The 13,127-nt window shown below is 34.6% G+C and overlaps 1 protein-coding gene across 2 annotated transcripts; it reads right to left on the bottom strand.

The window, feature by feature from the left end:
- Nucleotides 1-1,173: 1,173 nt before the first annotated feature.
- LOC132039905 (mitochondrial outer membrane protein porin 4) lies at nucleotides 1,174-10,346 on the bottom strand. Of its 2 annotated transcripts, none has more exons than XM_059430457.1 (7): nucleotides 10,261-10,346; nucleotides 9,097-9,167; nucleotides 7,724-7,791; nucleotides 7,258-7,368; nucleotides 7,037-7,123; nucleotides 4,857-5,065; nucleotides 1,174-1,744 (listed from the first exon to the last, which is right to left on the bottom strand). In XM_059430457.1, the coding sequence occupies exons 2-7, from the start codon at nucleotides 9,143-9,145 to the stop codon at nucleotides 1,438-1,440; spliced, it is 831 nt and encodes a 276-aa protein (XP_059286440.1). In that variant the 5' UTR covers nucleotides 9,146-9,167; nucleotides 10,261-10,346; the 3' UTR covers nucleotides 1,174-1,437. The 2 variants fall into 2 exon arrangements, with proteins under 2 accessions (XP_059286440.1, XP_059286441.1); XM_059430458.1 differs by lacking the exon at nucleotides 10,261-10,346 and adding an exon at nucleotides 10,117-10,136.
- Nucleotides 10,347-13,127: the final 2,781 nt, after the last annotated feature.

Raw genomic sequence — 13,127 nt, 5'->3', positions numbered from 1 at the left:
TTCATAACATTACTGGTTCAACTAATCCGAATTCACATTACGTGCGACCTATTAAAGGAGAAAACACTCCTTATCAGAAATTTTTTCATTCCCAAAGCTTGTACCCAACTACAGTAAGACGTGAAAACACACCTCGACCTCGATATGTAGAATTGTCTTGCACCATATGTACTATGATTGTTTAGGAGACATGGTTGAAGCCTATAATAACATATCTGTTGTAATCCCACAAGTGGGTCTGGGAAGGGTAGAGTGTACGCAAACCTTACCCCTACCTTGTGCAAGTAGAAGTTATTTCCGATAGACCGTGGACTCATGAAAAGCATATAAAACAGCATTTATGGAAACATAAGCAGTAACACATGGTCCAAGCCTATCAATAAAAAACATAAAAGCCCGATAAAGGCTAGCCTTCCGGTTAAGGATGGAGGTATACTATCCATCTCATAATTCTTGGTGATGGAAGAGATGGTAGTTGCATCCATGTACATTACGTTGATTAATATCCAACTTGGTCAGTCGATTAATTCATGAAAAAAAAAAATTCAACAAGATAAAGTAAATTTTAAACAATTAAGTCAAATAATTTTCCCAAGTACATAAAGAAAGGTTATAACTTTAAAATTCATGCAGCCCATAAAGTAATGACAAGCCAGTTGAGGCGTCCACCAAACTTGAACTATGAGCCTGTTTGGATTGGACGTTAACTACAAAGTAATGACAAGCCAGTTGAGGCGTCCACCATTTAAACCCATTTTTTGTCTTAAAATAAGCCCAAAATATTATTGGACGGACGCCACCAAACTTGAATTTATGTGAAAACAATTATGCAAAAAAAAAAATACGTTAACTACACTTTTTTTTTTTTTGACAAGCCAGCTTTTGAGGCGTCCTATCCAAACAGGCTCTATATGTCATTATGGACGTTAACTACAAAGTTCGTTTCTATCATATCTATCTATGAACTACATGAAATGATGCATCATTTTGAACCAGAAATACAACAATAAAGTTAACTAAGGACAAGCCACCTGATTTTAGAGAACTCATCAACTTGTTTCTTTCCAAGACTTGCAAAAAAAAATTTCTTTTGCTTTTTCCCAACTGAGTGAAGACAAAAATCTATATCATAAGAAGTTGCAAGCAAAAGTAAAACAAAATGTTGCAAAAGCGTGAGGCATCAGAAATATTTCATATTCTCCAAAAATTACATAGTATCAAGTAGTTTCAAGGTAATAGAAATCCAGTAAACCTTGAAGAAGCTTATGCAACAATACTCCTGTAACAACATATTCTTTCAAATTTATCATCATTATATGAATCTGACAAAAAAAAAAAAAAAATGATGTAAGATGTAAAGGCCACACTTTAGGCCTTTGAAAGAATTTTAACAAAGTCAAGCTACCAAGTAAAATTGGTTGAATTCGCTAGCACTCTCTATGGCTTCAAAGCAAGGCAAAGACCCAACTTAGGTACTGAATTCTTTGCCTTTGTGTCATACTCGGCTGAGAAAGTAATAAGCGACTTTGGCCTCCATTCCCGCTGACAAAGCATTGCAACCTTCCCATTGTCGGAAAATCTAGTCTTCACAGATGTTAACGGATCGACTCTGAGAGCACTCCCGATGCTGAAACTATTCTCATAGGTAGTGAATCTGTGTATCATCTCTGCAGCAACTTCAGTTCTGTTTGTTGGGTCCACCGATTGTACATATGATGCCCTCACGGCTTGTCCCCTGTCCATTCTACATGGATAGCAACAAAAGTGCAGATTAGATACTCGACATGTGTGAATGAAATGCTCCATGTATCATGCATCTAGGACAAGGTAAAATTTTCAATTTTTGCTCAGAAAAGGCACAAAAAGATATACATTGGTTTTGACAGAATTGTGACAAAACTGAGGAATTGAAAAGATATATGAAGAAAGATCTAAGCGTGCTACATCATTAATTAGGAAAGCAAGTAAAGTGTGCTACATCAATTTGGTTATGGAAGCCTAGACACTGCATGCAACTTCAGCCATCAGAGCACAGTGAAGAAATCCGCATGCATTCTCAGGGAAATACACTTAATCTTGACCAACTATTTGAGAGCTCAAGAAACAAATGAGAAATGAAATTAAATTCCAATTACAACCCCTCATTGCAACAATGCAAAGCACCATCCAGATATAGCAGCTCTCGGGAAGTTCAACAAACATGTGCAGCTCTCAGGAAGTTCAACAACAATTTTTTTTATGTACATGTTTCAACAAACAAGTCCAGCTCACGGGAAGTTCAACAACAATTTTTTTATGTACATGTTTCAAAAGGAAAACACCCTTCAGCAATAACAGCAAATTTTGGTAATTCATGCCATAGTTGCTTCCCCAACTAGCTTGGGATTTGATGCCCATAGATACAGCTTGCACCTAAAAAAATAAAAAGCAATCTTTGTTTGCTACCGAGATCTATGTCGCTTCATTTTTTATCAGGAAGATCTATGCCGCTTCATGTACTTCCACCCAATTTATATGACCTGATTTAAGTTGTAACCAAGATTACCAATGTAATGCAATTGATTGTCTAGATAGTATTAAACACTTCAGAGACCTAGTGAAAAAGCAACGGAAGACACAACAAATCCCAAGCCATTTTATTTTTCTGTTCTATTTATCAGGAAGTAGGCGTTTGGCCATAGATTCCAAATATTTCACATTTAAATTCATATATGTATGAGAGTATGCATTGGCGCAACGCAAAGAAAAATTACTATAGGCACAAACAATAACTACATGGACAAAAGAATTGAAATATCTACAATTAAGCGAAATTATGAAATAAAATCAGATAATCAACCTAAAATCCATTTTAATTTTCTTGATTTAGATGAAAAGCAGTTTTTTTAACAAGGTAAAATATCGAAAAGAAGTTGTTTTATGTTGTTTTTGAGCTAGTATTCTTGTACCAAAGTTTTAATTTGTTGATACCAATCACTAACATTATCTTCATCATGCTCTTAAACTATCAACCTAACAATATCCTCATCATGCTCTTAAATATGGGTGACAAGACAGGCAGACAGAACAATTTAGTACCTCAGTGGAACGCCACCGAAGCGATGCAACACGCAACCTAACCTTCATTAGGCTTAAGCACGCAACAAACGAACCTATGATAAAATCACTAAATAAAGAGAATTGTAACAAATGAATTTCCAAGGATATCCTAGTTTCCTATACATATTTGACTGCCTATTTTCACCCCTTAAAAGACTTTTCTTTGAACGTATGCTGCAAAAAAATTAGAGATTACTGGTATGTTTTTTCTAGAGATTCTATTTCTGTCCATTGAATTCTGGTAGGATCTTTATTTAACCTTTTTGTCACATCCTTAGTAGATAACTAGTCATCCAAGTAGACCACCACGAACTAATCAAGGTAGGGATGAAAGATCTTGTTCGGTTCTAGAGACATATGGAGATTTCCCTTTGAAAACCCTAGAACCCTATGGATTTACTAGGGAAAGTCCTTGGAACTTTCTAGCCTTGTAGAGAATTCTAGCGAAATCTTGACCCTTATATATACTAGTCACTTAGGGGCTAGTGTGTGAATATTAATTGTTATACAAGTCCATCATATTTACAAGATGAGGGCTTTCTCTAGAATTCTCCACAAGGCTAGAAAGTTCAAGGACTTTCCTAGCAAATCCGGTAGGGGTATCCAAGAATGGGAGGCGCCGACCATGGTAACCAAGTTAAGAACTTTCATAAGTGGCTATTGAGTCAAAGCCAAAAAATTCTCATTGAATTTTGCAGAGCTTCAGCAACATTGTCACTTCTTAACTTTTAAATTGATGAAAATTTGATTTGACAACATCATTTGATTAAACCAAACAAGAAGTTAATTTTTTTCCAAAATCTAGTACCAATGTTGTCAAAGGTGTGCTTCAGCCCTGACGAGGCGCAAAACATGTTGAGCACTTCCCCTCGCTTAATGTGCGTTTCAGTGTCGTCATCAAGGCTTAAGACATACTTTTCCTTGCCAATAAGCATCTCCTGAAGATGCGACACTAAACAATCGATATTTCACTCTATCGTAAATTGTTTTTTCAATTTCTGTTCATATAGTTTTTGTTATTCATTCTTATTATTATTAGTCTTGGACTAAGAAAATGTATTTGTATTTTTTTTCCATTTGCACCATTTTTCATTAAAGGCACGCCTTATTTGCGTTTTGTGCTATGCTCTTAAAACCCCGACTAACCTTAGAGCTTTTTTGCGCTTTCACTTTTGATGACACTGCCTAGTACTGCCTATATTCCCTTACTCAAAGATTTCTCATCGTTCTTTCCCTACCCTTAAGAATGTCCAGATAAAATGTAAGCATTTATTCATAGTCAAATTAGTAGATTACAGCTGTACAAGTTATTGATATCTGATAATAGTGGTGCACCATGACTTCAATTTTTAAAGCTAAAAGTCAAAACATCTTGCATATAATGATGAAACAAAGAGAGAGAGGCAGACAAAGAAATTGAGTGTTGTGACTTGAGAAGGTAAAAATTACTAAATTGCTTGTTTATGCATATAACTTTGCTTCAGGAAGTACACACAGAATGTAATGTAAGGACTTATTTATCCTCTTTCTTAACAAAGTAAACGTACAGAACAGGGTGAATTATGATGAAAATGACAGGGAAATTGTTGAGGAAACTAATGCTGCTACTAGGAAGATATAGAAAATTCAATAGGACATTAAATCATTTCAATAGTCAGCATAACATTTGACTTTTGACATAGCTAACAGGAATACATTTGGAGAACTCAGAAACACCAAGAGTATATTAAGCAGAGAGCAAAAATTAGAATACTTACAACATAACTGCAGCAGAAAAATCCGGTTTGTTAAAACTAATCCCTGCGTTGCACTTGGTAAAAGAAGATGAAGCAGTATTAAATCCAATTTCACCACCAAGGGCTAAATCCTTGCTGCCAATAGCAGCAGACAGCTCCAAGAGAGGGGAGGGATTTAAACCAATACTGGAATTGATGGCAGCATGCTGATGAAGGTACTGAACATCAAGCTGAAATAGCCAAAAAAAAAAAAAGAGATTGATATGGGATCCACAAACCGAATAATGTACAGATTGTTTTATATAAGCCTAAATAAATACAGCTTGAAATCATAGCAAATTGGAAAAAACATGTACAACATACAATGACTAATGGTTTCAACAGATTTGACTCTTCCTAGCATGTGCATGAGTCACACACCGTTTTTTTCATAAGGTAACGTAGTTTTATTGAAGTCAGGCACTATTTTATAACAGGTAGAGCTTGCACCTCTAATTGGCACAATAGGTTCAATTGCTCTCTTTTTCACTCTACTAGAGCCGAAAAAGAGATTGTGATAGAATAAAATTATAAGATTTTTCTGATGTTCACATTAGCATCCTCTCAAAAAGAAAAAATATTGAAACATTAACATTGAAGGGGGAAAGAGGGAATAGAACCAGTAATCTAGATGGCCCACCCAGTGTCTTCACTAAGCGCATGCCCATCAGGATAGAAAGCGAAGCCTCTGATCCCATTTTCAAAGACAACTTAACAAAAAAGTCTCGTCCTTCACACGTGCATCTTTAATAAGATTTTTAATTTTGAGTTTTATGTGAATAAAGGAGTCTAGAATTCGCACATTATCCCCCAAAAATTAGTTGTCAATTGAAGTAAAAATAATTAAAAAAAAAATGCAACAGCCATTAAATGTTTTAAATCCATGTGTCCACCTCTAAGGCTTATTGCACAGCATGATATAATGAACATTAACCTGAGATGATGATGTTCAAGGAAAAGATGATGCTATGGGAAAAGGGTAAAACAGTCTTTGGTGATAATATATTATATCGCTATACAAGATTTACTTGCATCCGCAGAAAACTTTTTAAGTACTTAGTAGGTAGCACATTAATTTTAGTTCACTTAAAAATAACGAATCACATCCTTGCAAATCGATATTAAAATTGAGGAATCAATCACACCCCTTCCGCATTCAAAAATAAGGAAATCACACCCTTGCAAATTCATAATAAGATAAGAGGACCCCTTCGGCATTCAAAAATAAGGGGATCACCCCTGCAAATTCATAATAAAATAGAGGAATTACACCCCTTCCGCATTCAAAAAATTAGGGAATCACACCCTTGCAAATTCATATTAAAATAGAGGAATCACACCCTTTCGCATTCAAAATAAGGAATCACACCCTTGCAAATTCATAATAAAATAGAGGAATCACACCTTCCGCATTCAAAAAATAAGGGCATCACACCCTTGCAAATTCATATTAAAATTGAGGAATCACACACCTTTCGCATTCAAGAATAAGGGGATCACACCCTTCTGCAGTTTAAAAAAAAAAAAAAAAAAAAAATCACACCCTTGCAAATTGATATTAAAATAGAGGAATCACACCCCTTCCGCTTGGGAATGACGGCCTTGCAAATTTATATTAAAATAGAGGAATCACACCCCCCCCCCCCCAAAAAAAAAAAAAAACTACGGGTACCGCATTCAAAAGTAAGGGAATCACACCCTGCAACTTCATAATAAAGTAGAGGAAGCACACCCCTTCCACATTCAAACTAAGGGAATTGCACCCTTGCAAATTCATGCGGCACCCTTTCTTTTGCAAATTCATAATAAAATAGAGGAATCACACCCCTTCCACATTCAAAATAAGGGAATTATACCCTTGCAAATTCATAGGAGTAATAAAATAGAGCAATCGCACCCCTTCTGCGCTAAAAAATAAGGGAATCACACCCGTGCAAATTCATAATAAAATAGCAGAATCACAAATCATTATCTGCCTGCACCAGTAAGATCAGAATGAAGCAATTTAAAATGAGCTATCTTTTATCCTCTAATTTGTCTCTTTGGCCATATCATAGGTAGCATGCGAACTAATTTATTTCATTGGCTCAAACATGTGTTGGTGTGTATCAGACACAGTAGAGATTCTTTTGACCAGTACTTTAGACAACCCAAATAGTAACCTTGCCAGACTTGTGATCAGGTATGTCAAAGCCTAATGACACTTTCGAGGATCGGAAAACGTCAACCAGAGTAACTTTTGTTGAGACCTGCATATAAGATAACATATAAACATCACGTAAGAAATTAATTCGTTGAAGTTAAAAATAAGAGAACAAGTGTTTGAATATATCTCATGATCACAAATTAGATTATCAAGAGGGCAAGCAATTGCTGGTCTTACATTGGAATAGGTATCAACTTTGATATCAACAACTGTACTTCCGAGCTTATATTGAGTACTTATATCACCAACAAAAATTTGATCTTTATTCACACCAGTAGCTGTTATTCCCTAATATGAGAAAATGACGGAAGTTAGGATCAGATTCAAATATGACTCTAAATTATAGGATACAGAAAAACTTCCAGAGTAAGTTGCACATTACATAGCAATGGTAAAAAATCTAGTACAAAGGACAGATACCATACTTGAAGACACATAATAATATATGTCAAAACAAACAAGCGATTTTGTAACGTGAAGTACATTTTAATCCAATATCAAGATATATATAAATAAATTACAGCAGAAAGAAAGATAATGTGTGCAAGTGGAGAAGTTTGGCAGCCTTCCAAAGCCCAACTAGAAGATTCAACAGCTCAAATAATCTAAATGAGAAATAGTAAAAGATAGAATAAGCTAGTACCACCCCACTGGAGCTCGGAATAGAGAAGGTGAACTTCTGATCATAAGTGTAGTCTTTGGTCAGTAGATCTGCATGAATGTGAGCAATTCACAGCCCATTAGAGTAGTTTTTCATATAACAAGAAATGCAAGCTCCCTTTCGGGAGAATATAATCTAAGAGATGGATAGAAGTTATCAACAACAACATACCCAGTGAAATCCCACAAGTGGGGTCTGGGAAGGGTAGAGCGTACGTAGACCTTACCCCTACCTTAGGAGGTAGAGAGGCTATTTCCGATAGACCCTCGGCTCAGAATAAAGCGATAACTATGGATAGAAGTTATCAAAATTGTTAAATGACTAGCCCTTCAGATGAGTTTAACATGATGCTCACTAAATAGAAATCTACTCGAGGAACTTTGATGATAACTGAACAGTCAAAATTCAAAACTATAAATTTCACTCTTATTCAAGGATTGGTATAACCTATTTCAACGAGTTTGGGAGGCGTGTTTGGGCAAGCCCAGCTTGAAAGGCCCATACACCTGTCATGCCTAAAATTTTAAATTCTACATATTTCTGACTTTTCTAGCCTTTAATCAAGAACACATTTGGCATATTTTTCAGCACTGGTGAAAGTTTAGTCTGTACTCTGGCTTGGGCATAAAGTCTTTCCTTTTTGCCTTTTTCTTGTTTTTTATGAGTAGTTGAGCATAAAATCTTCTCAAAAGCACATATTACATGAATTTTTTATTTGCAATTCATTATGATAACTTTTACTTAAAAGGTTATGAGATATTCTATGTTACATAATAAACTTACTCTTGAATTTTTTAATAAGGCAAATAAATTTCATTAGTGCTTGGGCAACACTCGCCTTTATACAAGTATCATGCCAAAAAATAGAAAACCTACAGAAAAAAGAACTTACTATATTCTTGATAAATAGTGTTAATACATGTGTTATACACTACAATCACATAAATAAAGGGAGGAAGCATGTAACTGACTACTTCCAAGAGGAGATTGTGTAGAGTAAAAGTTAGTCCAAAGCACCAAAACATGGTTGTCAATTGGCTCACAATGGTACTGGTACACACTTGGAAGTTCCGACAGACGGTATCTTGGGGCTAAAATCTAGAAAACACCTCACACAAATAGGTTTAAACCGTGGGTGGTAGGGTACTTAGTTTGTCCTGGCTGACTATTTTAAGAGGTTTGATTACCTATACAGCCTAGGAAGGAGAAATTTCTTGGTTCTAATCCAATGGGTTATGCATTTCAAGTTTAATAACTATATTACTATAGCATCACAAATATTTTTTTATACTTCTTTTCCCTTCCTAACAAGTGTCAAAAGCATCAGTATTCATTAAACGACGGTGAATCATTACCTCTTGCCCGTCTGCCAATATCTGAAAATGGCGCCGGGCTCTTCTCCATCTCTTCTTCAAATGAAATGACTCTGATCAAAATTGATAAAACAATTAGCATTCAATTAGTTATGCCCACACGACCGAAGGACACACTGTTAGTTAAGTGAAGGAGGTAATAAGGAATATGAAGGAAGTACAACTTTTCTCCCATTATGCATAAACCATAATCAGAACCAAGCAAATTCAGGTTTTGCATTTACAGTAGACAAATTAGGATTATTAACAAGTTAATTGAATTTGTATAGAATCATAAGCCCAAAAAAAAGCAAGCCCACCCACCCACCCACATATTTTGTATAGAATCATAAGGATATTTCAAGATTACAAATCTACCACGTCATGACAATAAGTATATACTACATTTTATACTCCATGACACTTTATACTGCATTGACTTGCTTGTCCTTGTGCCTAGGGTCTATCGGAAACAGCCTCTCTACCTCCAAGGTAGGTAAAGTCTTCCGTACTTCCTGCGAGGCACTCTGTGGGGTTACACTGGGTATATTGTTGTATTACAATAAGTAAGAAACCCAAAAAAGAGAAATTATTAGTGAAACTTACAACAAGATTATCTTTTGTAAACCCCATTTAGTTTATATTACCAAATTGAGATACCCCGCAACATAATCTTTAATCAATGATAAACCAAAGAACCCTCAACAGTAAAACAGCTAAAAAGAAGAGATATTTGTGTATAGAATGATAGGGATTATTTCAATTTTCAAGATTACAAATCTGCTAAGTATATTATTATTATTACAAGTTTCAAGAGCAACATAGCATTTCTTTGACTATCTAAGCATACCATATTAACCCCAAACTTGTTCTTTTCCAGACTAAGTACACTGACACTATTAGTGTAACTTGAAAAAAGATTGTCTTTTTTCAACCCCATTTACTTATTTGAGATACCCCACAACAAAATCTTTGAAATATTTTCAATTACTTGACTACCTAAATGCATCTAAACAGTTTTACCTATAAGAAATCAATACAATCTTAGGGATATTTTTCAATTTTCAAGATTACAAATCAGCTACAATGAAGTATAAAAGAGTAACTTAAAGCTTTTAAACAAAAAAAAAAAAACATTGGGGGTGGGGGTAGTAGATTTTGACAGACCTTGGGTTCTAGCCGTCAAGATTTTGAGGTAAGTGGAAAAAGGAAAAGAAAATGAAAGCTTAAACCTCTTAACTCTCTATACTTGAGGGGTAGAATTGTCAATTGGATTTATGTCATTTCCTCATATTGGACTATACTAAATATTTGGACTTGGGCTTTGGACGAGCCCAATTTATATTTGCACGATTGGTCTTCAAAGGCACTAGTCTTTAATTTTTTGACCCTCAAATTGTTGGTCTTTAGTTTTTGATCTTCGTCTAATACCTCGAGGTTCTGGATTCGAACCTCGGCTCAGTCAAAAAGAAAAAATGAATTTCGCAAGGCAGAGGTTTACCTTAAGGCAAACTTTTACCCAAAATTAGGCCTTAAGTGAAACTTCTGCTTGGATAGGCCTAATTTTGCTACAAACCTCTATCTTGCGATTTTTTTTTAATATTTGAATGAGTTGGGGTTCGAACTCAAAACCCATGAATTTTTAGACTAAGTAAAAAAATTAAAAAATTTAAATTTGAGGGACAAAAATAGAGACCAGTGCCTTTGAAGGACATTCCGCACAAAAAAATGTTTACAAGCCCCAGTCTGTTTAGAGCCCACGAATTTTATTTTTTGGGTAAGGGGTGTGTTGTCATTATTGAAAGGTATTTAATGTCCTAAACAATACTACTCCTACTATATATTATGGAAGCTCTTGTAGAATTAGTCCAAGTAAAGGAGTACCATATCGAGAGTATAATATGAGAGTCAACTTGATAAACTTTTGGATTTGAGGCATATCTTCTTAGGTTTTTTTAATAATAAAAAAAAATCATAAACTACATCAAAATATTTCCAAAATCCAAAGACATTCCTCCGATTTCCAATCAATTGATGATCATGTTTTGACGGTTCTTTTGTTTTTCATCCGATGTATCGTATAAACTTTGAGGCCCGATTAATTTAGATTCGAAACGGAAAGTCACACTTTAGAGTAAAGTGTTCTCTACCAAAACCGACTTCATTCCTAGTACTCGAACTCCAGACCTCTAATTATGAATGATAGAGTACTTATCAATCTACTATAAACTTCTAATTTTGATCATATTGTAGTATACAAGTATTTGGGCTTGGTCTTGGGCTTGTTCCTAATATGAGCTTAAAAGCCCACTCCTGAAGAGCCCAATATATATTTTCCAACATATTATATACAAAATAAGTTAAAAGATTCTGCTTTAGCCCAAGAATTTTGTTTTTTGGACCACCTTATTTAAGGACTGTGTTGTCATAATAAAAACATTATTGGAAGGTACCCTATAAGTGGAAGAAATTGCCTGGTAAACCATTCAAATGGGCTAGTCTTTAATTTTCGGAACCCTTCAAATGGACTGATGTTTAATTTTGCCCTTCAAAATCGAACTTATACCTAGCGGGGCATAAGTTCTTTAAGAGCGCGGTACATAACTTGTAGAATATTATGAATGCGAAAATATAAAGTTATGGCTCGCAAAAAAGTTATTTATCCTGAGGGACAAAAATTAAAGACCACCACAAAATAGGGATAAAAGTGCCAATGACCCCAAGATTTTTGTTTTTAGGACCACCTTATTTAAGGAGTGTGTTGTCATAATAAAATTATTGGAAGTCCTAAACAATATATACTATAGAGGTTGTTCTAGAATTGGCCCAACTAAGAAATACCTTAACGTAGAGTATGCGAGTCAACTTGCTAAGCTTTTGGATTTGAAATATATTTTTCGAAATAACTTTCTTAAAAATTCATAAACTACATCAAAGATATTTCTAAGGACGTTGTTCCATTTCCAATCAATTGATGATTATGTAATCCTGTTTTGCCTTTTTTTTAGGTTTTCAAACCGATGTTTGGTATCCATATTAAGGTCCGACTAATCTTGATTTGAGTTGAAAAGCCCCACTTTGCGGTAAGGTGCTCCTTATCAAAAGCTACTTCATTCCTAGAACTCGAACTCTCAACCTCTAATAAAGAATGAGAGAGTACGTACTTATCAATCCACCACAACTTTTCATGGTCTTCTTTTTGACGTTTACTTTCACTAAAGTGTGGCTTTTTCAAACTTATTATGCAAACTACTAGATAAAGCTACAAGAAAGAAATACCTCAATCAAATAAAATGAAGAAGTGACATATATAGACGTTTTCACATTCTCCATCGAATCAAATAGTAAAAACGATTTAAGTTTTTTTAGTAATTGTGCATAGTCAATTAAAATTAAAGAGCTCAAAGAAACAAGATGAGTATATAGTATATACATATTAAAACTCAAAAGTAGGATTAGTAAGAAAAATTTGTTCTTAAAGAAAAACGTCCGTAGTTGTCCAAGTGGCAAGCAGCTGGTAAACCACAATACTGAAGAAGAATTAAATTGGGTATGGTCTATTTGCCAAGCTTTTCAAATGCTAAAAGTGTTTCCTCTTTTTTTTTTTTTTTGAAAAACACTTATTTTAGAAAAATGAAGGTGTTTACCCGAGCTTTTGGTGAATAAATAAGTGTCTTTCACTAGTAGAAGAAGTTGTTTTCTAACTTTTAAACAAAAGCTAAAAAGGTAGCTTATCCAAAAATGAGCGCTTTTGATTTTTCTAGGACAAGATCACCCATTTCAAAAATTCATATTTAGTAAGTAATTTCCTCTTATGTAATTTAACATTTAAATCAATAATTGAAAGGAAAAAAAAAACACTTTTAATAAGATCATACTTCACAAAACAAGTTGATTCCATAACTAGGGAATGAATTAAAGAGAAAGGAGGAAAAGAAAACTAGAGAAAATTGAGGAGATCTAGACAGTGAAAGAAATGTACTGCTTTCTCTTGTTTGGTTGAAGTAAACAGAAACTGTATGAACAATTCTCCA

The sequence above is a fragment of the Lycium ferocissimum genome, chromosome 12 (assembly GCF_029784015.1).
Source record: "Lycium ferocissimum isolate CSIRO_LF1 chromosome 12, AGI_CSIRO_Lferr_CH_V1, whole genome shotgun sequence".
In the NCBI taxonomy this organism is placed as follows: domain Eukaryota; kingdom Viridiplantae; phylum Streptophyta; class Magnoliopsida; order Solanales; family Solanaceae; genus Lycium; species Lycium ferocissimum.
Note: the sequence above shows the minus strand (reverse complement) of the source record. Positions and strands in the feature narration are given on the sequence as shown.